General features: G+C 43.8%; 1 protein-coding gene across 1 annotated transcript; it reads right to left on the bottom strand.

Moving 5' to 3' along the window:
- Nucleotides 1–1,917: 1,917 nt before the first annotated feature.
- RPS7 (ribosomal protein S7) lies at nucleotides 1,918–7,889 on the bottom strand. The gene is made up of 7 exons (XM_082427076.1): nucleotides 7,735–7,889; nucleotides 7,456–7,539; nucleotides 7,293–7,364; nucleotides 6,959–7,102; nucleotides 6,117–6,181; nucleotides 2,868–3,018; nucleotides 1,918–2,029 (listed from the first exon to the last, which is right to left on the bottom strand). The coding sequence occupies exons 2-7, from the start codon at nucleotides 7,528–7,530 to the stop codon at nucleotides 1,952–1,954; spliced, it is 585 nt and encodes a 194-aa protein (XP_082283202.1). The 5' UTR covers nucleotides 7,531–7,539; nucleotides 7,735–7,889; the 3' UTR covers nucleotides 1,918–1,951.
- Nucleotides 7,890–22,136: the final 14,247 nt, after the last annotated feature.

Genomic DNA, 22,136 nt, shown 5'->3' on the forward strand with positions numbered 1-22,136 from the left:
GACAGGAGGACTGGGAAGGCGGTTGCGCCTGCACACCCGTCACTGAGACGCAGTCGCTGGGCTGTGTTTGATGCACGTGGGGCGAAGGCTCAGCTCCCGGGGGCCTGGCTAGGATCAGCATCACTACTAACTTAGTCCTCACAACCAGCCCCCGGGCAAGGCATCATCACTCCACTTTACAGCTCAGGAGACAGGGCAGAGAATTAGAGCGCTGGCCCACGATCACACAGGCAGGGGACATGCCGACCGGACCTCAGGGACAGCAGATAGCGCCCAGCCGTCCCAAGGCCACCCTCCCTCCTCCCAGCCCCCTTTCTTGTCTCACAGCTGACAGACGGGGGATACTTACCTTCTGCTTCTGAGTCCTGAAATGTTGAGCACTTTTTATAAAAAGTGCCAATAACCTGAGAATTACTCTCAGTTACAAAAATAAGTGATAATTTTATACTAACTTGCCTATTTCCAGTAGATTGCAAATTAGAACCATTTTTAGATCATAAATCATGTTTACAACTGCTTTGCAAACAAGTACCAAAAAGCCATCAGAATCACTAGGTGCTTCTCCTCTGGGGCCTTCCCTGTCTTCCTCTTCCCTTTTTCCTCCTTCCCCTTGGCTTTTTCTGGAACGCGCTAAAGTCACGGCCACCAGGAACAGGCTTTTCCCGCAGGAACTCTGACCTCCAAAGAGACGGGCCACTTCCAGGGGATAGGGACAAGAATCTGGCTCATCTCCCAGTTATTATTTACATTTCTCAGACATAACTGAGAAATCTGGACACGAGAGCCAGATCAAACCCATGTGTCTCTGGCTGGGAATGTTCCCTGGAGGTCACAGCACCGTGCAGCCGTATCTCTTTGACACTTTGTCCGCGAGAACGTTAACCGTGGCCTGCTTCCGCCTGAAGGCTTCACTTCTCCAGAGCCCACGACGGCCCAGAGTAACACCAGGCCCCCTGCCCCAAGCGTGAGAACCCACCCACCCGTCCGCCGAGCCTGCTCGCTGGTGGACAGAGCGGACGTGGTCCAGAAGCCCGGCCAGCACAGCCGAGGACCCAAATCTGGAGCGCACGGCGCCCCGCCATGACGAGAGGCAGGTTCTGGCTTTCCCCCTCGGAGATACAACAACATATCACGACGTCCGATGATGTTACATCGCCAGAGATCATCAGGGAACGCGGTACTGGAGGGCACTCAGAACCGGCCGGAGGACTTCCGAAAACCCCGACGGTGGGCGTCCCCGGAGCCTCAGGTTCAGGAGGCGGGTGGGCCCAGGTGTCTTCATTCCAACAAGCCGCGAGCTGCTGGCTGCCGCTGGCGCAGGGACCCCACTCCCAGGGCCCAGTGAGTGAGCGCAGCTGTTGATGGTGAGCTGACCTGCCTCCTGCCCCCGCTTATTGCCCGGCCCCGGCTCCTGCCCACTAGGCCGCACATCCTGCTCCAGCACACAGCTTGAGACTCCAAGTCAACAAATATCCCCTGGCTGAAGGGAGAGGCCTGCAGGGTGTGGGGAGGGCAGGTTGGGGAGGAGCAGCAAGGGCGGCCTCACGTGAAGGCGGCAAATCAGGCAGGGGACTTCGGGGATGGGGCGGCCCTTGGCCTTTCATGGTCCCCAAGACAAGCCGTGCAACTTAAAAACTGGCTCTAATATATAAGACAGATAACCAACAAGGACCTACTGTATAGCACACGGAATTACACTCAATATTTTATAATAACCTAAGGGAAAAGAACCTGAAAAAACAACATGTATGTGTATAACTGCATCACTGTGCTGTACACCTGAAACCAACGCACGGACGCAAAGTACAGGCACCCTCTCTGTTCAAAATCTTCCAGCCTGCGTACGAAGCTACGGGATAGTGCACACAGCCGTGCACCCACGGCTCTCACGTTTGGAAAAACAGACCCAAAACAGAATATTGTGAATAATATTTTATTTCGTCACTTTTGTTTACAACTGAAACTCTGGGAACTCAAAATTAACGTCTTTGCCCGTGAGCTTCTTATAGACACCAGAAAACGTTTCAACCTACGAGAAAAGAAATAACTCATCACAAAACGTTTTAATACACATTCGTCTTAAAGCCTAAAGACCCTGTGAAGTTGTGCCCTGTATGGTTTTTCTCCTCAGCAACCAGGCAGAGAAGGAATATACCGGACATGCCTCTATAGTCCCAACCTGGGGGCAAGCTCCTCTCCAGTGTCGTGGGACAGGCCTCCACAGCACTGCACCCGAGGGCTGGCTCCTCTAGGCCACTCGGCAGACCCTGGGGGACCCCAGAGGTTAATGCTCTACCAGGAATGAAGCAAAGTGACAGTTCTCCCCCGATTCTAACACGACCACCACCCCGCCCATAAACACAGCTTTACTAAAAGTCACACCATGGAATTACTTTACTTCAATTTCTCCTAATAACTTAAAAGGTAGAGAATTCGATCTTTTAAAACATCCCCCAGGGCTTCCCTGGTGGTGCAGTGGTTGAGAATCCGCCTGCCAATGCAGGGGACAGGGGTTCGAGCCTGGTCCGGGAAGATCCCACATGCCGCGGAGCAGCTAAGCCCGCGAGCCACAACTACTGAGCCCACATGCCTAAAGCCCGTGAGCCACAAGAGAAGCCACCGCAATGAGAAGCCTGCGCATCACAACAAAGAGTAGCCCCCGGTCACCACAACTAGAGAAAGGCCGTGTACAGCAACAAAGACCCAACGCAGCCAAAAAAAAAACCCAATTTAAAACCTGACATATAATCCAAGAGGAAGTGGGCCCTCAGTTCACAAAGACTGGTTCTGGTGCCACATGGGGACGGGTTAGGCTGCGTTCTACCCTTATCCGTTCTGGATCTTTCCATAATAAACAGGCCTATTACCTTGTGTTCCACGTTGTTCTGCTGTGCTTTGTCCAAATGAACCTTTATGAGTCGGCTGCCATCCAGCTTCACGCGGATCCTCTTGCCCACAATCTCACTTGGGAAAACCAAGTCCTCCAGGATGGCGTCGTGCACGGCTGTCAGAGTGCGGCTTGAAGCATAGAACACAGGGACGAAAGTGAGAAATCTAGCAAGGTCTGCTCTCCTGGGAGCCCCAAGGGCACCTCTTGAAGTCAAAAACATAAAGGGCAAACTCCAGGTTCCTGAAACCAAATTAACACTAGCTTTCAAAGTAATCTAATCTACTTTCATTCAATGTATCACACCAAGAGCCATCACCAAACTAGAATAGGTTAACAAACACCCTATTTTTTTTGGCTACACGGCGCGACTTGGGGGATTTTAGTTCCCTGACCAGGAATTGAAGCCAGGCCTAACCACTAGGCTGACAGGGAATTCCCGACACCCTATTATTTTATTTCAAAAGCTTAGCGTATTTTAAACGTGATACCTTGGTAAACTACACATACACCAGCTATTATGAGTGATTTTCTCCAGGGAATGGAGATTAATGATCACTTTTATTTTTATACATTATCTTTAGGTTTATTGTCACTCGTATGATTTCTCGACTAAATCACTGCAATAACGTCTTTCCTTTCTCCAAAACTATCCCCTCCGTTGCTGTCAAAATAATTACTGATGTCATTACACACTTCACCTACTAAAGACCCTTTGAGGGCTCCACTTGCCCTCCAAAATGCACCAAACCCCCCTTGTTCCCTGCGATGGAATGAGGTGACATCCCATCCCAAAAGACACTGCTCTATTACCAGCTCTAGGATGTGGCCCCTCCTATGAGGCTCCCCAGTTTTCAACCCATCCCATCACACAAACTGCCAAGGGAACCTTGCTCCTCTCCTGAGTATCATTCCAAGTTCACAACCCATCTGGCTGCCTGACGAGAAGGTTCAATTAATTCCAAACTTTTAGAGTATCAGCTTTGTACCACAGGATATCAGGAATGAGCGAATGAAAAGACGGTTCTCATTCTCAATGTTTATGTAGCTACCCTGTATTATGGAATGTGTCTAGGTCTTGTTCACCCCTCAGTGGATCAGACACTATGTTCTACTCATTCCTATTTCCTGTCTGGCAGCTCCCACGCACACAGAAGGGGCTCCTAAATAACTGCAAAGGCCTCACTGCCCCATGGTGGAGCCACTTTCCATGCCTTTATCACCTCTCCAGAAGCAAATGAGACAGATGGCCCAATCGATCAATGGCTGCTAACCACCGACTAAGCACTTCTTACTCTTACAGGACTAGGAAGGCACACATATGGAAACTTGCTAATTACTCCCTTCAAAACATAAATTAGGACGGAATCAAAGCTAGCCTCAGACTCAAATTCCAACCCAGTCTAAAGACTTTTTAAGGGGGAGCAGTGGCAACGCAAGTTTAATAATCACAAAGCATAGGAACTAATCTGCTTCAGAAGAAAAATAACTGAAACCCTGCTACAGATCAGAAGCCAAAGAAAACATAAATCTCAGCACTTAATCTGTTGTAGGAGAGAGATAACGACTGAGAAGGAAAATGAATGTGAAGGCAAGAAACCAGATTGGAAAGGGGTGGATTCACTCTGGCCTCCCAACTAGACCTCAGTGTAAGAGAACGAAGATTCCAACGTTTAGACCAGGTCACTAGGAACGGGGTGAAGTCATTACCTGAGAAAATGTGGAAACAGGTTTGGGATGAGGGATATTTAAGGCTGTAGATTTGGGAGTCAGTGCCTTAGCCGGGTGCAAAGCAAAGGATCTGTCTTTATACTCAAGTACTAACTGGGGTTGTCAGAACTGAGATTCTAAAACCACTTTTTAAGTATCATGATTAACAAACTAAACGTTCTTGATTATCCCCTGTATTTGATCTCTTGCAAACTATCCAGAATAAAAAAAAAAAAAAAGCTAAATTCTTATGCTACTCCAGCTACTCCAACTGCCCTTAAAACAAGCTCAGGGGGCTTCCCTGGTGGCGCAGTGGTTGAGAATCCGCCTGCCAATGCAGGGGACACGGGTTCGAGCCCTGGTCTGGGGAAGATCCCACATGCCGCGGAGCAATTAAGCCCGTAAGCCACAATTACTGAAGCCCGTGTGCCTAGAGCCCGTGCTCTGCAACGAGAAGCCACCGCAATGAGTAGCCCCTGCCTGATGCAACTAGAGAAAGCCTGTGCGCAGCAACAAAGACCCAACGCAGCCAAGAATAAATAAATAAAATAAATAAATTTATATTAAAAAAAAAAAACAACAAGCTCAAGGTACTGACCAACACTCGAGTTCCAGAAAACCTGGAACCGGCCTTTCCAGCCTCACCACTTCTCCCTCTCCTCCCTCCACCACAGCATGGTACAGGAGACCCATCACTGCCTATTTTGTAGGAATTTTAGAAACAAGACTGAGTTTAAATTCCAGCGTCACTAACACTAGCTGTGATGAGCAAAGGATGGGTGAGTCTCGTCATCCCTGAAGTAGGGCTGCTAATCCTACAAATTACGTACTTCACAAGGTTGGCCTCTCTGGCAGTTAGAGGGATGCTTGAGTATTTTTTTTTCTCAAACTGGTCCAAAGGCAGGATCTGCAGCGATCCAATAATCCAAGTCTACGAAACCAGAGACTTCAACAAAATACCAGAAGGCCCAGATCAAAGAGCCAACTTCCAATATCTAAGTTTATGTCAGATAACCTGCAATTCAATCAAGTTTACAAAGCATTGTCCATCAGCATCTACAACTGCATTGACACCTTTAACCTGTGACGTGAGCAACAAAAAAATCTAATCTTTCAGCCTTAATCCACAGCAAAAGTAAAAAATGAGGAGGACAGGCCGCAGCCCACCTGCACATCTGGTGTGCTTTACCCCACGGCACTCAACTCAAGATTCCTCCCCACTGTTCCGACCCTTTGCCCAAAGAACCGGAGGAAAGAATCTCATCTTCTGTGGTAACAGTAACCTATTATACCACCTATGTGAATATGCGTAATTCTTACCTCCAGAGTTACTTTTAAAAAATTTCGCATGTAATTATAGAAAAAACTAAGTCACTTGACGAAAATCCCCACGTGAATGTATTTCCTATGTTATCAATGTTTAAATGTAGAAGCCTACTGCAACCCTGACTATGAACAACACACGCCAGTCAAGAACCGTTGACAAGAGTGGTACGCTTTTCATGCCGATAAAACTTACCTCCTGGGACGTTTCTGCTTATTTTTTGTGCGGCTTTTTCGAGTTGGCTTAGGCAGTATTCTCCTCTGTAAGGTAAAAATTATCACACAACAACAACAAAAAAGACCGTAAGTAAGCTGGCAGAAAACTAAGCACTGTCAACCTGCTTTAAAAACCAAAGGACTCAGTGGCTGAATAAATTCAAAGCTCCAGAAAGCCAAACAACCCAGACCCAACAAGTTACTGAGAAATCCTCTTAAGTACTCCCCGACTTCTCAGTAATTCTTTCAGAATCCATGGCTTACATTAAAATGGAACTGGCAAAAACCGGTTACTCCATAATACGACGGATCTCCCAAAGATCACACCCCTTTTCACGTTCCATCTGGCCCACTACCCACTACCGGTACTAAGCCAGGAAACCACTCCGTAATTCCTCATCAGCCGAGCACTTAATTTCTATAGACTTCTGTTTGCAGAAAGGCCAGATCTAACTTTAAAAACAAAGCAAAACAAAAACCTCTCGACCGTGCTCCACTTTCCCTACATACCATTTCTCTGCACCTCTTTTCCTGCCCAAACCTACGTCTGCCGCACCAGGCAGGGAAATCTCGCCGAGTCTCAGACAGGCAAGTCCATCAGGCTGAAAACGCAGGCTCACTGCAAGCGCACGTGTCACCGCGGCCACCCGTGCGCACCCCCGGCGCTGCACACACACAGGCGCCCTCGCGGTAACAGCAGCCGTGCGCCGCCGCCCTCCAGCCCAGCGCGAGCACCCTAACCTCCGGGAACAGCTTCTCCACACTCGCGGGGGACGCTTAACGGGACTCGCGAGACGGCGCGTTCAGCAGCCGCACAGCTACCTGCGCGATAAAGACAACGTGCTTCCCGCTGAACTTCTTCTCCAGCTCCCGCACGAGCCGGACCTGGATTTTCTGGAAAGACTTCAGTTGAGGAACGGGAACGAAGATTATGATAGCTTTCCGACCGCCACCAACTTCAATTTCCTGGGGAAGAGAGAGCAGAGAGGCGCGCGCTCTCTGAGGCCCCCAGGCGCCGGCCCTCCCGGTCTGGCCCAGCCGAAGCGGTAACGCGCCGCGCCGACCCCGTCACCGTCACACGCTCGACACCCGAGTCGCCGGGGCGTCCCGCCAACTGCACGTGCCCCGACGCCCCCCGGGAGGGACCCCACTGTACCTTGGCGGCCGTGATGTTCAGCTCCCGCAGCTGGGCCTTGAGGTCCGAGTTCATCTCCAGCTCCAGGAGGGCCTGCGGGAGAGGAGGCAAGAGCGCACCCTCAGCGCCCGGACCCCGGACCCCGGACCCCGGCGCGGCCTCTGCGCTCCGCCCGCCCCCTCACCTGGGAGATGCCCGACTCGAACTCGTCCGGCTTCTCGCCATTGGGCTTCACGATTTTCGCGCTGGAACTGAACATGGCCGGCACCTGGAAGCACAGAGCGCTCAAGCCGGGCGGCCCGCGACCCCGCCCGCGCGGCCCGGCCCCGGTCCCAGCCCCAGCTCTCCCCGCACACGCCATCGGGGCCCGCGGGCCGGGTAATCGGCCGCATCCCCACCCGGGGACCCCAGAGGTGTGCCCCTCAAAGCCGTCGGACCACCACGGCGGCGGCGGACAACATACCTTGACCAAGCGGCCGCCGCTCGCTGCCGCCGCCGACTCCGGTAGGCTTAGAAAGAGGCCTAGATCTCGCGAGACTTCGTTAAATCCCGGCGGCCGAGGGGAAGAGGCGGGAATACCGCGAGTCACCAAACCGGAAGAACCACTGAGAAACGGTGGAAGCCTAGAGAGTCCCAGGAAGAGGCTCCGGAGGACCAGTGCGTTGGCTACGCTTTTCCCCCGCGAGAGCCTCCTCTTCTGGGCGGTTCGCGGGAGTTTTTCTGCGTTCTCTGGAGGTTCGAGGCGGTAGCCGGGTGGCCGGGCCGGAGTCTGGGCGGGAGACCCGGGCCCGAGAAGAGCAACCTGGGCTACCCCTGAGGTTAAGAATCCACCTGCCAATGCATGGGACATGGGTTCGAGCCCTGGTCAGGGAAGAGCCCACATGCCGCGGAGCAACTAAGTCCGTGCTCCACAACTACTGAGCCTGCGCTCTAGAGCCCGCGAGCCACAACTACTGAAGCCTGCGTGCCTAGAGCCCGTGCTCTACACAAGAGAAGCCACAACAATGAGAAGCCCGCACACCACAACTAGACAAAGCCCACACGCAGCAACAAAGACCCAACGCTGCCAAAAATAAATAAATAAAACAAATACATTAAAAAACAAAAAACACGAGAAAGCTAAAGTCCCTGCTGAAGCAATGGGAAGGAGTCACAGACTTGGATGCCAGTTCTGCGTGTAGAGAACCCAAAGGATGACATTTGTGAAAGCTCTTTGGAAACGAAGTGCTTTACGAATAAATGTGATTTTCAGGCCACACGTGGCTCTCGTATTGACCGCTTGGTGCGGCCGACAATTCTGAGACATCTGCGAATGGTGGTGGTGGGGCGGCCTGAAGCTGGAGGAGAACCACCCCAAGGGGTGAAGACCTAGGGGCCAGATGCAGGATGCGCGATTCCAGGAGGAGGGCCAGAGCGGGGGAAAGATGATTGGGAAGAGTCGGGGCTCCAGCTGGAGAAACGGATGTGGTCAAGGTGTGGTGAGAGATGGCGAATTGCTTTAGAATGGGCCAAGAAGTCAACAGAAGAATGTTTTGTTGGAAAAGTGCCTACCGTGTGTGTAAAGCACTCCCTGCCCTAGACAGGAGCCAAAAATACAATTCACAAATAATTGTTCATGCGAGTGTTCCGTGCTAATACTGCCCTAGGTGCTAGTTATAAGGGAAACCCACTGGATCCTTGCCCTCGCGAGATTGCAGTTTAGTGAAGATGGCATCCCATAAATTGTATGGCTAAATATATAATGATGAATTGTAATAACACATAATGGTAAAATGAGTAAAGGTGGCCAGGAGGATTCATGCTTTAAGAAGTCAGGGAATTCTTTGGAAGAGATGAAATTAACCTGCAATGTGGAAGAGTAGTCACCGGGGAGAAGGGCATTTCCGACGCAGGGAACTACTTGTGCCACATTATCTGGCAAAGGGGAGATAACTTAGTCTACTTGAGCTTCAGTTTCCTCACTTGTCAAATTTAACAGCAATTACCTACATGGGCCAGGCGCTGTGGAAAATGCTGAAAACAATGCACTAGGTGATCTCTAAGATTTCCAGCAACTTTAAATAAGCTAAGATGGTGTTCATCTCAGATTTTTAAAGCTATATATGCTTCTCTAATAATGTTTCAAAAAAAAAAGGCAACTAACTATCTCACTGGAAAATTAAGAGTCAGCTTGGGACTTATTCAAGAGAGAAAGTATAGCTGCATCTGCAGTCTTATCTGGGCAGCCATTCTGAACCCCCTTGATGAACCATTTCCATCTCAATGCTCTACATGCCTTTTCAATCCGGCTTCAGTGTCAGCCACTCCACCAAAGCAGCACTCCAAAAGTGCCTTCAGTAAAGTACTTTCTGGTTTCCAGTACTTTGATGAGAGGAGTGGTGAGAGAGGACATCCTTGCCTTGTTCCCCATCCCTCGGGGAAAGCATTCTGTCTTTCATCAGTAAGTATATGATGTTCACCTTAGGTTTCCATAGATGTTCTTTATCTTTATTTATTGAGGAAGTTCCCTCCTATCCCTATTTTCTAAGAGTTTTTATCATAAATGGGATTATGCATTTTATGCATTGATTAATCACGTGAGTTTCTCTTTTTAGCCTGTTAATATTGTAGACTACATTAATTGATATTCAAATATTGAACCTACCTTGAATGTCTGGAATAAACCCCAGTTGGAAATAGGATATAATTCTTTGTCATATTACTGGGTTCCATTTACTAACATTTCTTATGAGGATTTTTTATGTCTATGTTCACAAGGGACATTGGTCTGTAGTTTTCTTTTTTGTACTGTTTTTGTCAGGTTTTGGTATTAGGTTAATACGAGCATCATAAAATCAGTTGGGAAGCGCTCCCTCGTCTTTTATTTTCAGAAAAAAATTGTGTAGAATTGGTGTTAATTCTTCAAGCATTTGTTTGAATTCTGCCATGAAATCATCAGCGCCTGGAGATTTCTTTTTCCAGGGTTTTTACTATTATGAATTCAATTTCCTTAATAGTTACAAGGTTATTCGAATTATCTCTTTCATATTGGATGAGATTTGGCAGTTTGTGCTTTTAGAGGAATTGGTCCATTTCATTTAAATTGTTGAATTTATGCAAGTAGAATTGTTCATAATATCCCCTTACTATCCTTTTAATGTTCATAACAGTAAAAGATACCTTTTTAAGTAGGTTTCACAGGGAACCTTCAAGTCAATACATTATTTCCAGTTCCTGTAAGAATGAAAGTACTACCTGGAAACAGAGCATGTACCCCCAGGGTTAGTTTAGCAGAAGAGCAGGGACATGATAAATGAGGTATAAGAGAACATTTGGGCAGTGAGTGGGAGAGTGGAGTCTGTTAGGGAGGACAGCAAAGCACCCCTTCTTTAGGAAGATTTGACCTTCCAGAGGTCAGAGGAAGGTCACTCCATACCTAGAAAGGAGAGGTTTTCAACAACAGGAGAAAAGAAATATAGAAAAAGTATAGATTGGAGGCACTGGAGTCAAATTTTACTTAGGCCTCTGCCTAACTGAAATACAGTTCTAAGTTGTTTATTCAGGAGAGGTGCCGTTATGAACACAGAGTCCTTGCCATACTGGAATACAGCAACACCTTCGTTAGCTAATTGAGCATAAATAGCCCACATCTACCTTACAGTTGGTTATTAAATTGGCATCACTGTCAATATATCAACTCTAACAAGTACCTCAATCCATTGTCTTGTAAGCCCTTTGCAAATGGAAATAACCAAAGGGCGACCAAGGGAGAGGTCATCCCCGCTTGCTACATCAGTATTAGATGTAATTGTACTGCATTGTTCATCCAGGCATGAAGTTAACTCCATGTCCACTCTGAAAGGCACAGCATGTGCAGAGGCTTAATGACAGCCATTTTCCTGCACACTCAGGGCCCTGCTCAATTGCTGGCATCAGTCACAGAAGCAACATAATGATGCCTTTCTTCCCTCCTAGCCTCAGGCTGCATTAGTTTTCCTGCAGGGGAAAGCCTTGGCTGTGGGAGGAATAGGCACATTACAACTAAGACATGCCTGCTGACGGGGAAGGTCAGGAAAGCCTTAAAGTGGTGCAAGTAGGTGAAGCATGCAATGAAAAATGGCTGTATTAGGAAATCCAGCTGCAAACCCAAATGTTAAAAAGGTATTTTGTCCTTTCTCCCTACCCCCAAGAATGCTACTGAGTGAGCATCTGGACAAGGGCATGAGGGAGAATTGAGGGGCCCCAGGACACCAACCCAGGCTGACCTGGACGCTGTGAGCAGAGGTCGAGGTGGCCTCTGTCCAGTGGCCTGTGTACAGCTGATGAGGAATAGAGTCAAGTGCCCATATTTCAGGTTGTTCCTCCTTTTTCCAAGGGAACAGATGCAGCATCTTCGTCACTTCAAGCATTTCTTTTAGTATTTCAAGAAACAATTGTGTAACAAAACTTTCTTAAAAACTAACAACTTCTTGTAAATCCAATTAACATATATTAAAGAACCTAAAGCTTTCTTTAGATATACCAATACTAAAACTAGGTTTCACCTAAAAATCATTAGTCTAAATCTATTACTCAGATATATATTTCAAATAACTGCCAATGGGCTGTCACTCTAAACAGACCAAACTATCCCTTACATATGGTTATGAGAGAAGGACCAAGTATGTACTCTTTCTCCCTTGACTGAAAGTTATTTGTACAATGTGTCTAACTCTCATAGACATTTCTATACAAAATTCTAGATCTTCCCAGACTGAAAACTACTTACCAACCTGAAGACCAGTTGATTGATTTATCTAACAGATTTAGGACAGAGGCTGCCTAGATTCTTATTCATAACCTTCATGGCATGTGCTGAACTTTTAAAACTTGGAACCTGAGAGAATGTTGCATGTGTACGTTTAATAGATGTTTTTAATGTAAAAAACAAACACATGGAGGCTAAACAATACGTTACTAAATAACCAAGAGATCACTGAAGAAATCAAAGAGGAAATCAAAAAATACCTAGAGACAAATGACAATGAAAACACGACGATCCAAAACCTATGGGATGCAGCAAAAGCAGTTCTAAGAGGGAAGTTTATAGCTATACAAGCCTACCTCAAGAAACAAGAAAAATCTCAAACAATCTAACTTTACACCTAAAGGAACGAGAGAAAGAAGAACAAACAAAACCCAAAGTTAGTAGAAGGAAAGAAATCATAAAGATCAGAGCAGAAATAAGTGAAATAGAAACAAAGAAAACAATAACAAAGATCAATAAAACTAAAAGCTTGTTCTTTGAGGAGATAAACAAAATAGATAAAACTTTAGCCAGACTCATCAAAAAAAGAGGGAGAGGACTCAAATCAATAAAATTAGAAACGAAAAAGGAGAAGTTACAATGGACACAGCAGAAATGCAAAGCATCGTAAGAGACTACTACAAGCAACTCTATGCCAATAAAATGGACAACCTGGAAGAAATCGACAAATTCTTAGAAAGGTATAACCTTCCAAAACTGAAACAGGAAGAAATAGAAAACATGAACAGACCAATCACAAGTAATGAAATTGAAACTGTGATTAAAAATCTTCCAACAAACAAAACTCCAGGACCAGATGGCTTCACAGGTGAATTCTGTCAAACATTTAGAGAAGAGCTAACACCCATCCTTCTCAAACTCTTCCAAAAAATTGCAGAGGAAGGAACACTCCCAAACTCATTCTACCAGGCCACCATCACCCTGATACCAAAACCAGACAAAGATGCTACAAAAAAAGAAAATTACAGACCAATATCACTGATGAATATAGATGCAAAAATCCTCAACAAAATACTAGCAAACAGAATCCAACAACACATTAAAAGGATCATACACCATGATCAAGTGGGATTTATCTCAGGGATGCAAGGATTCTTCAATATACACAAGTCAATCAATGTGCTACACCATATTAACAAATTGAAGAATAAGACAAAATTCAACACCCATTTTGATAAAAACTCTCCAGAAAGTGGGCATAGAGGGAACCTACCTCAACATAATAAAGGCCATACATGACAAACCCACAGCAAACATCATTCTCAATGGTGAAAAACTGAAAGCATTTCCTCTAAGATCAGGAACAAGACAAGGATGTCCACTCTCACCACTATTATTCAACATAGTTTTGGAAGTCCTGGCCATGGCAATCAGAGAAGAAAAAGAAATAAAAGCAATACAAATTGGAAAAGAAGAAGTAAAACTGTCACTGTTTGCTGATGACATGATATTATACATAGATAATCCTAAAGATGCCACCAGAAAACTACTAGAGCTAATCAATGAATTTGGTAAAGTTGCAGGATACAAAATTAATGCACAGAAATCTCTTGCATTCCTATACACTAACAATGAAAGATCAGAAAGAGAAATTAAGGCAACAATCCCATTCACCATTGCAACAAAAAGAATAAAATACCTAGAAATAAACCTACGTAAGGAGGTAAAAGACCTGTACTCAGAAAACTATAAAACACTGATGAAAGAAATCAAAGATGACACAAACAGATGGAGAGATATACCATGTTCTTGGATTGGAAGAATCAATATTGTGAAAATGACTATTCTACCCAAAGCAATCTACCGATTCAATGCAATTCCTATCAAATTACCAATAGCATTTTTTACAGAACTAGAACAAAAAAATCTTAAAATTTGTATGGAAACACAAAAGACCCTGAATAGCCAAAGCAGTCTTGAGGGGGGAAAAACGGAGCTGGAGGAATCTGACTCCCTGACTTTAGACTATACTACAAAACTACGTAATCAAGACAATATGGTACTGGCACAAAAACAGAAATAAAGATAAATGGAACAGGATAGAAAGCCCAGAGATAAACCCACACACCTATGGTCAACTAATCTATGACAAAGGAAGCAGAGATATACAATGGAGAAAAGACAGTCTCCTCAATAAGTGGTGCTGGGAGAACTGAAGAGCTACATGTAAAAGAATGAAATTAGAACCCTCCCTAACACCATACACAAAAATAAACTCCAAATTGATTAAAGACCTAAATGTAAGACCAGATACTATAAAACTCTTAGAGGAAAACATAGGAAGAACATTATTTGACATAAACCACAGCAAGATCTTTTTTGACCCACCTCCTAGAGTAATGGAAATAAAAACAAAAATAAACAAATGGGACCTAATGAAACTTAAAAGCTTTTGCACAGCAAAGGAAACTATAAACAAGATGAAAAGACAACCCTCAGAATGGGAAAAAAATATTTGCAAATGAATCAACGGACAAAGGATTAATCTCCAAAATATATAAACAGCTCATTCAGCTCAATATTGAAAACACAAACAACCGAATCCAAAAATGGGCAGAAGACCTAAATAGACATTTCTCCAAAGAAGACATACAGGTGGCCAAGAGGCACATGAAAAGCTGCTCAACATAACTAATTATTAGAGAAATGCAAATCAAAACTACAATGAGGTATCACCTCACACTGGTTAGAATGGGCATCATCAGTAAATCTACAAACAACAAATGCTGGAGAGGATGTGGAGAAAAGGGAACCCTCTTGTACTGTTAGTGGGAATGTAAATTGATACAGCCACTATGGAGGACAGTAAGGAGGTTCCTTAAAAAACTAAAAATAGGGCTTCCCTGGTGGTGCAGTGGTTGAGAATCCACCTGCCAATGCAGGGGACATGGGTTCGAGCCTTGGTCTAGGAAGATCCCACATGCCACGGAGCAACTAAGCCCATGTGCCACATGAGCCTGCACTCTAGAGCCTGTGAGCCACAACCACTGAGCCCATGCACCACAACTACTGAGCCCATGCCCCACAACTACTGAAGCCTGCACTTCTAGAGCCCGTGTTCCACAACAAGAGAAGCCACCACAATTAGGAGCCCGCGCATCACAACAAAGACCCAATGCAGCCAAAAATAAATAAAAAAATAAATTTATTTAAAAAAAAAAACTAAAAATAAAATTACCATATGACCCAGCAATCCCACAACTAGGCATATACCCAGAGAAAACCATAATTCAAAAAGATGCATGGACCCCAATGTTCATTGCAGCACTATTTACAATAGCCAGGTCATGGAAGCAACATAAGTGTCCATCAAGAGACGAATGAACAAAGAAGATGTGGTACATATATATAATGGAATATTACTCAGCCATAAAAAGGAATGAAATTGGGTCATTTGTAGAGACATGGATGGACCTAGAGACTGTCATACCTTGTGGAGTAAGTCAGAAAGAGAAAACAAATATTGTATATTAACGCATATATGTGGAATCTAGAAAAATGGTACAGATGAGTCGGTTTGCAAGGCAGAAATAGAGACACAGATGTAGAGAACAAACGTACGGACACCAAGGGGGGAAAACCATGGTGGTGGGGGGGATGAATTGGGAGATTGGGATTGACATATATACACTAATATGTATAAAATAGAGAACTTATAAGAACCTGCTGTATAAAAAAAAAATTCAAAAAAAAAAAATAGGTGCTTTTAGTCTCACAGTCACAACTTATTCTACTGATATTTATGTTAGAAAATACCTGCTGGGCTTCCCTGGTGGCGCAGTGGTTAAGAATCCGCCTACCAATGCAGGGGAAATGGGTTCGAGCCCTGGTCTGGGGAGATCCCACATGTCGCGGAGCAACTAAACCCGTGTGCCACAACTGCTGAAGCCCGTGTGCCTAGAGCCAGTGCTCCACAGCAAGAGAAGCCACGGCAATGAGAAGCCCGTGCACCACAACGAAGAGTAGCCCCTGCTCTCCGCAACTAGAGAAAGCCCAAGCGCAGCAACAAAGACCCAACACAACCAAAAATAAATAAATTTTTAAAAAAAGAAAGAAAATACCTGCTAACTGGTTTTTATGCATTTGCTAGTTTCTTTATTCTTTAACTGTACAGTAAGTCAGTCAGTAATACGGTGATTGAGTAACAAGCCTCAAGAGAAATATGATCTTATTCTCTGGCTTTTAAGGTACTTTGTTAACCTTTTTCTGGTGTATCATCATGGACTCCTGACTTGTATTCACTTTATAACAACCAACCTCAGCCACTATTCTCCTTCAATGTTCAAGTTGTCTTACTCAGTTTGGGCCAGAAGGAGCCCCTTTTAAATCAGTTCCCGTGTCCTGTGATTGCCATTAATCTCTAAGCATCTTCTCACCTTCTGGCATAAGGAGGTGTTCCAAGCTCATTTTGTACTATTCTGTCTCAGACGTGGGATTAGCCTTTTCTCCAAAGAGCCTTGATTCCTTTTATTAAAAAGTGATATTGGAGGCTGGAATTTCAGTACTAGGGTGCATCATGGAGGTCCTCTTACACCACTTCAGTAGGCAGGGCTAGAAAAGATGCATTTTTACAATAGTTTTTTCATATAAAGCCATGAGTTCATATTGATATTTCCAGTCCAGTTCTAACAGAACAGTTCCTTTTAATATCCTTGATTATATAATTGTATCTCCTTTTACAATAAACATCTTAAACATGAAAGCACAATTTACCTAAACATGTAAATGCAATTACTTACTTGCTTTATCTGGCAGTATGAGAGAACAAATTCAAAATAACAATTCAGGGCTTCCCTGGTGGTGCAGTGGTTAAGAATCCGCCTGCCAATGCAGGGGACATGGGTTCGAGCCCTTGTCCGGGAAGATCCCACATGCTGTGTGCGCCACAACTACTGAGCCTGCGCTCTAGAGCCCACGAACCACAACTACTGAGCCCACGTACTACAACTACTGAAGCCCGCACGCCTAGAGCCCGCGCTCCGCAACAAGAGAAACCACCACAATGAGAAGCCCGTGTACCACGATGAAGAGTAGCCCCCGCTCGCCACAACTAGAGAAAGCCTGCGCACAGAACGAAGACCCAACACAGCCAAAAATAAATAAAATAAATCTAAAAAAAATAACAATTCAATATTAATATAAATCATACAATTGTTACTGAACCAAACTTGGGTCCGGTCAGCTGCGTGCAGCAGAGCCAATTTACTGACCCCTGGTTGTGGTGAAGGAAAGTACAGCATTTATTGCAGACACCAAGCAAGGAGAATGGGTGGCTCATGAGTGAAAGAACCAAACTCCCCGATGGATTTCAGGGAAAGGTTTTTAAAGACAGGGTGAGGGAGAGGGTTAAGGGGTGTGTAATCGACTCATGCATGTCCTTTTGATTGGTCGGCGGTGAGGTAACAGGGTGGCATTTTAGGAGTCAACATCATCAACTTTCTGGTTCCATTCAATCTTGGGGCTGCATGCCGGCAGTCAGCACGCATGCCGGTGGTCAGCATACAGTCAACTTCCTCCACCTGGTTGGGGTTTTAGTATCCGTAAAACAACTTAAGAATGTGCGTCAGACTTATCTTTACCTTTGAAACAGAACTGGGAGTTCTTGTGACTGATATATTTTTTAAGTTATGGATGTTCTCCTGCCTGACTGTCCTATCTTTGTTTCTGCATTCTTTACTTCCCCAAATATTAACTGCGAGGGCCTGTTCTTTGTTCCACATGTAGGAGCCTAGGAGGTCACAGTGTATTTCCATAGCCTCTTTTCCCAATTAATAATAAGCGAGGACACAAACAGGTCTGTCATTGGGAAGGCCTCTACTGGGCCTGCTCGGTTTCACTTCCCCCTTTTCTTTGACTCTTTTCCATCCTGAAGGGAGCAGGGGATGGGACAAGAAAGAGAATAAAGTTTTAAATGAAGAGGTTAATCATAAACTCAGCAGGGGAACTCAGTTTTGGGGGAACTCAATTTCACAATTGCTTAATAAAACTCAAAAATTTTCTAGTAGGATTTGCAGTTTGTTTGCTTTGTTCCACATTATGTCTCATTCTGGTGTGTATTGAAATTTCTCTGATAGAGAGTTTGGGTCAATCATTTGAGATTGTTTTCACTTTGAGGATCTTTTTAAAAGATATTTATTTATTTATTTGTTTGTTTATGTATTTTGGCTGTGCCAGGTCTTAGTTGTGGCATGCGGGATCTTCATAATGGCATGCAGGGTTTTTAGTTGTGGCATGTGGACTCTTAGTTGCAGCATGCATGTGGGATCTAGTTCCCCGACCAGGGATCGAACCCAGGCCCCCTGCATTGGGAGTGCAGAGTCTTACCCGCTGGACCACCAGGGAAGTCCCCACTTTGGGAATCTTGACATCCTAACAACTAATAGTTCTAAGGTCATAGAACAGGGTAGTTTTCAGCTAGACAGAAGACACAAGAGTTTATTTTACCTCCAGTTAATGGAAAGAACTTCAACAACTCAGTCTCCAAAATTCTTTAAATATGTTCATTTAGCTATCATCTAACATCTATCATTTTGTCAGTATACCAATGGCTAAATGCATGTACAATGGTGAGGAATGGGATATTTTTTTTTTTTTGGCCGCGCCACACAGCATGTGGCATATTATTTCCCTGACCAGGGATGGAACCTGTGCCTCCTGCCATGGAAGTGCAGAGTCTTAATCACTGGACTGCCAGGGAAGTCCCAGGAATGGGAATTTTAGAGTCTCTGGTAGAACTAGGTTGTGCTCCAAACCAGAACTTTATCTTTTTATCAAATCAATAATTGTTGAATTTCCTATCTTATTTTTCCTTTTCTGAAGCCAACTGTTGGGCCTCTCTAGCCAGTTTTTCTAAATTATCATTTGGGGAAATAGCACTTTGGACCATGACAGAGGTTTGGCTGCTCTTGCCCCTTTAAGGGCAGCATTCATTGCAGGAATACCAGCAAGGTGTTTTCCCCTAGCTTCCAGAGAGTCAAGTTTATATATACTACATATTCTTTATTCATTGATCTACCAGTGGACAATTAAGTTGCTTCTTTTACGGAACCAAACTTGGGTCTGGAGGCTGTCTTTTCCACATTGTGTATTCTTGCCTCATTTGTCATAGAGTCATTGACCATGTAAGTGTGGGTTTATTTCTGGGCTCTTTGTTCTGTTCCATTGATCTACGTGTCTGAATTTGTGCCCGTAGCATCCTATTTTGATTACTGTATCTTTGTATTATAGTTTGAAATCAGGGAGCATGATACCTCCAGTTTTGCTCTTCTTTCATAAGATTGTTTTGGCTATTCAGCGTCTTTGTATTTCCATACAAATTTTAGAATTGTTTCTTCTAGTTTTGTGGAAAATGCCAGTGGTATTTTGATAGGGATTGCAGTGAATCTGTAGATTGCCTTGGGTAGTATGGACAATTTAACAATATTAATTCTTTCAAGCCATGAGCACAGCATATCTTTCCATTTGTTTGTGTCATCTTCAATTTCTTTCATCAATGTCTTATAGTTTTCCAAGTACAGATATTTACTTTCTTAGATTTACTCCTAGGTATTTTATACTTTTTGATAAGATTGTAAAATGAGATTGTTTTCTTAATTTTACTTGATAATTTGTTGTTATTGTATAGAAACACAACAGATTTCTGTATATTAATATTGTATCCTGCAACTTTACTGAATTCACTAGTGAGTTCTAGTGGTTTTTTGGTGGTGTCTTTAGGATTTTCTATGTATAATATGATGTCATCTGCAAACAGTGACAGTTACTTCTTCCTTTCCAGTTTGAAATCCTTTTATTTCTTTTTCTTCTGTGATGGCTGTGGCTAGGACTTCCAATATTATGTTGGATAGAAGTGGTGAGAGTGGGCATCCTTGTCTTGTTCCTGATCTTAGAGGAAATGCTTTCAGCTTTTCACCCTTGAATATGATGTTAGCTGTGAGCTTATCATATATGGACTTTATTATGTTGAGGTATGTTCCCTCTCTACCCACTTTGTTGAGAATTTTTATCAAAAATGGATGCAGATTTTGTCAAAAGCTTTTCATGCATCTATTGAGATAATCACGTGATTTTTCTTCAATTCATTAATGTGGCCTATCATATTGATTAATTTGCAGATATTGAACCATCCTTGCATCCCTGGGATAAAACCCGCTTGATCATGATATATGATTGTTTTAATGTTTTGTTGAATTTGGTTTGCTAATATTTTGTAAGGACTTTTTAAAAATCAATGTTCGTCAGTGATACTGACCTGTAATTTTCTTTTTTTTGCAGTGTCTTTTTCTGGTTTTGTTATCAGAGTGAGGCTGGCCTTGTCGAATGAGTTTGGAAGCCTTCCTTCCTCTTCAATTTTTTTGAATGGTTTCAAGAAGATAGGTTTTTGGTTTTTTGGGTTTTTTTGTTGTTTTTAAATTTATTTATATTTACTTTTGGCTGTGTTGGGTCTTCGTTTCTGTGCGAGGGCTTTCTCCAGCTGTGGTGAGCGGGGGCCACTCCTCGTCGCGGTGCGCAGGCCTCTCACTGCCGCGGCCTCTCCCGTTGCGGAGCACAGGCTCCAGACGCGCAGGCTCAGTAGTTCTGGCTCACAGGCTTAGTTGCTCCACGGCATGTGGGGTCCTCCCAGACCAGGGCTCGAACCCGTGTCCCCTGCATTGGCAGGCAGATTCTTAACCACTGCACCACCAGGGAAGCCCAAGAAGATAGGTTTTAACTCGTTTAAATGTTTGATATAATTCATCTGTGAAGCCCTCTGGTCCTGGCCTTATGTTTGTTGGGAGTTTTTTGATTACTGATTCAACTTCATTACTAGTCATTGGTCTGTTCATATTTTCTATTTCTTCTGATTCGGTCTTTGGAGATTATATGTTTCTTGGATTTTATCAATTTCTTCTAGGTTGTCCATTTTATTGGCGTATAATTGTTCACAGTAACCTCATGATCCTTTGTATTTCTGTGGTGTTGGTTGTAACCTCTCCTCTTTCACTTCTGATTTTATTTTGGGAGGGGGCTCTCTTTTTTATTTCTTGATGAGTCTGTCCAAAGGTTTATCAATTTTATTTATATTTTCAAGAAACCACCTCTTAGTTTCATTAACCTTTTCTATTTTTTTTAGTCTCTATTTCATTTATGTCTGCTCTGATCTTTATGATTTCTTTCCTTCTACTAACTTTGGGTTTTGTTTATTCTTCCTTTTCTAGTTACTTTACATGTACGGTCTGGTTGTTCATTTGAGATTTTTCTAGTTTCCTGAGGTAGGCTTGTATCATTATAAACTTCCCTCTTAGAACTGCTTTTGCTGCATCCCATAGATTTTGGATTGTTGGGGTCACATTTTCATTTGTCCTCATTGATTTCTTCAGTGACAATTGGTTCTTAATAGCATATTGTGTAGCCTCTTTGTGTTTGTGTGTTTTTCCAGGTTTTTCCTTGTGCTTGATTTCTAGTTTCATACCATTTGGGTCAGAAAAGATACTTGATATGATTTCAGTTCTCTTAAATTTATTGAGACTAGTTTTGTGGCCTACACATGATCTATCCTGGAGAATGTTCCAAGTGCACTTGAAAAGAATGTGTATTCTGCTGCTTTTGGTTGAAATTCTACATATATATCTTCACCTGGTCTAATGTGTTGCTTATAGCCAGTGTTTCCCTATTGATTTTCTGTCTGGATAATTTGTTCATTTATGTAAGTGGGCTTAAAGTACCCTACTATTATTGTGTTACTGTTAATTTCTCCATTTATGTTTGTTAATATTTGCTTTATGTATTTAGGTGCTCCTATGTTGTGTGCATATGTATTTACATTTGTTATATTCCCATGTTGGATTGATCCATTTGTCATTATGTAATGTCCTTCTTTGACTCTTGTTACAGTCTTTGTTAAAGTCTATCTTGTCTGATTTGAAGTGTTGCTTCTCCTGCTTTCATTTTGTTTCCAGTTGCATGGAATACCTTTTTCCATCCCCTCACTTTCAGTCTGTATGTGTCTTTAGATCTGAAGTGAGTCTCTTGCAGACAGCATATAAATGAGTCTTGTTTTTTTTTTTTTTTAAACAAGGACATTTTAAATTTATTTATTT

Source organism: Balaenoptera physalus, assembly GCF_965194825.1.
Source record: "Balaenoptera physalus genome assembly, chromosome: 15".
In the NCBI taxonomy this organism is placed as follows: Eukaryota; Metazoa; Chordata; class Mammalia; order Artiodactyla; family Balaenopteridae; genus Balaenoptera; species Balaenoptera physalus.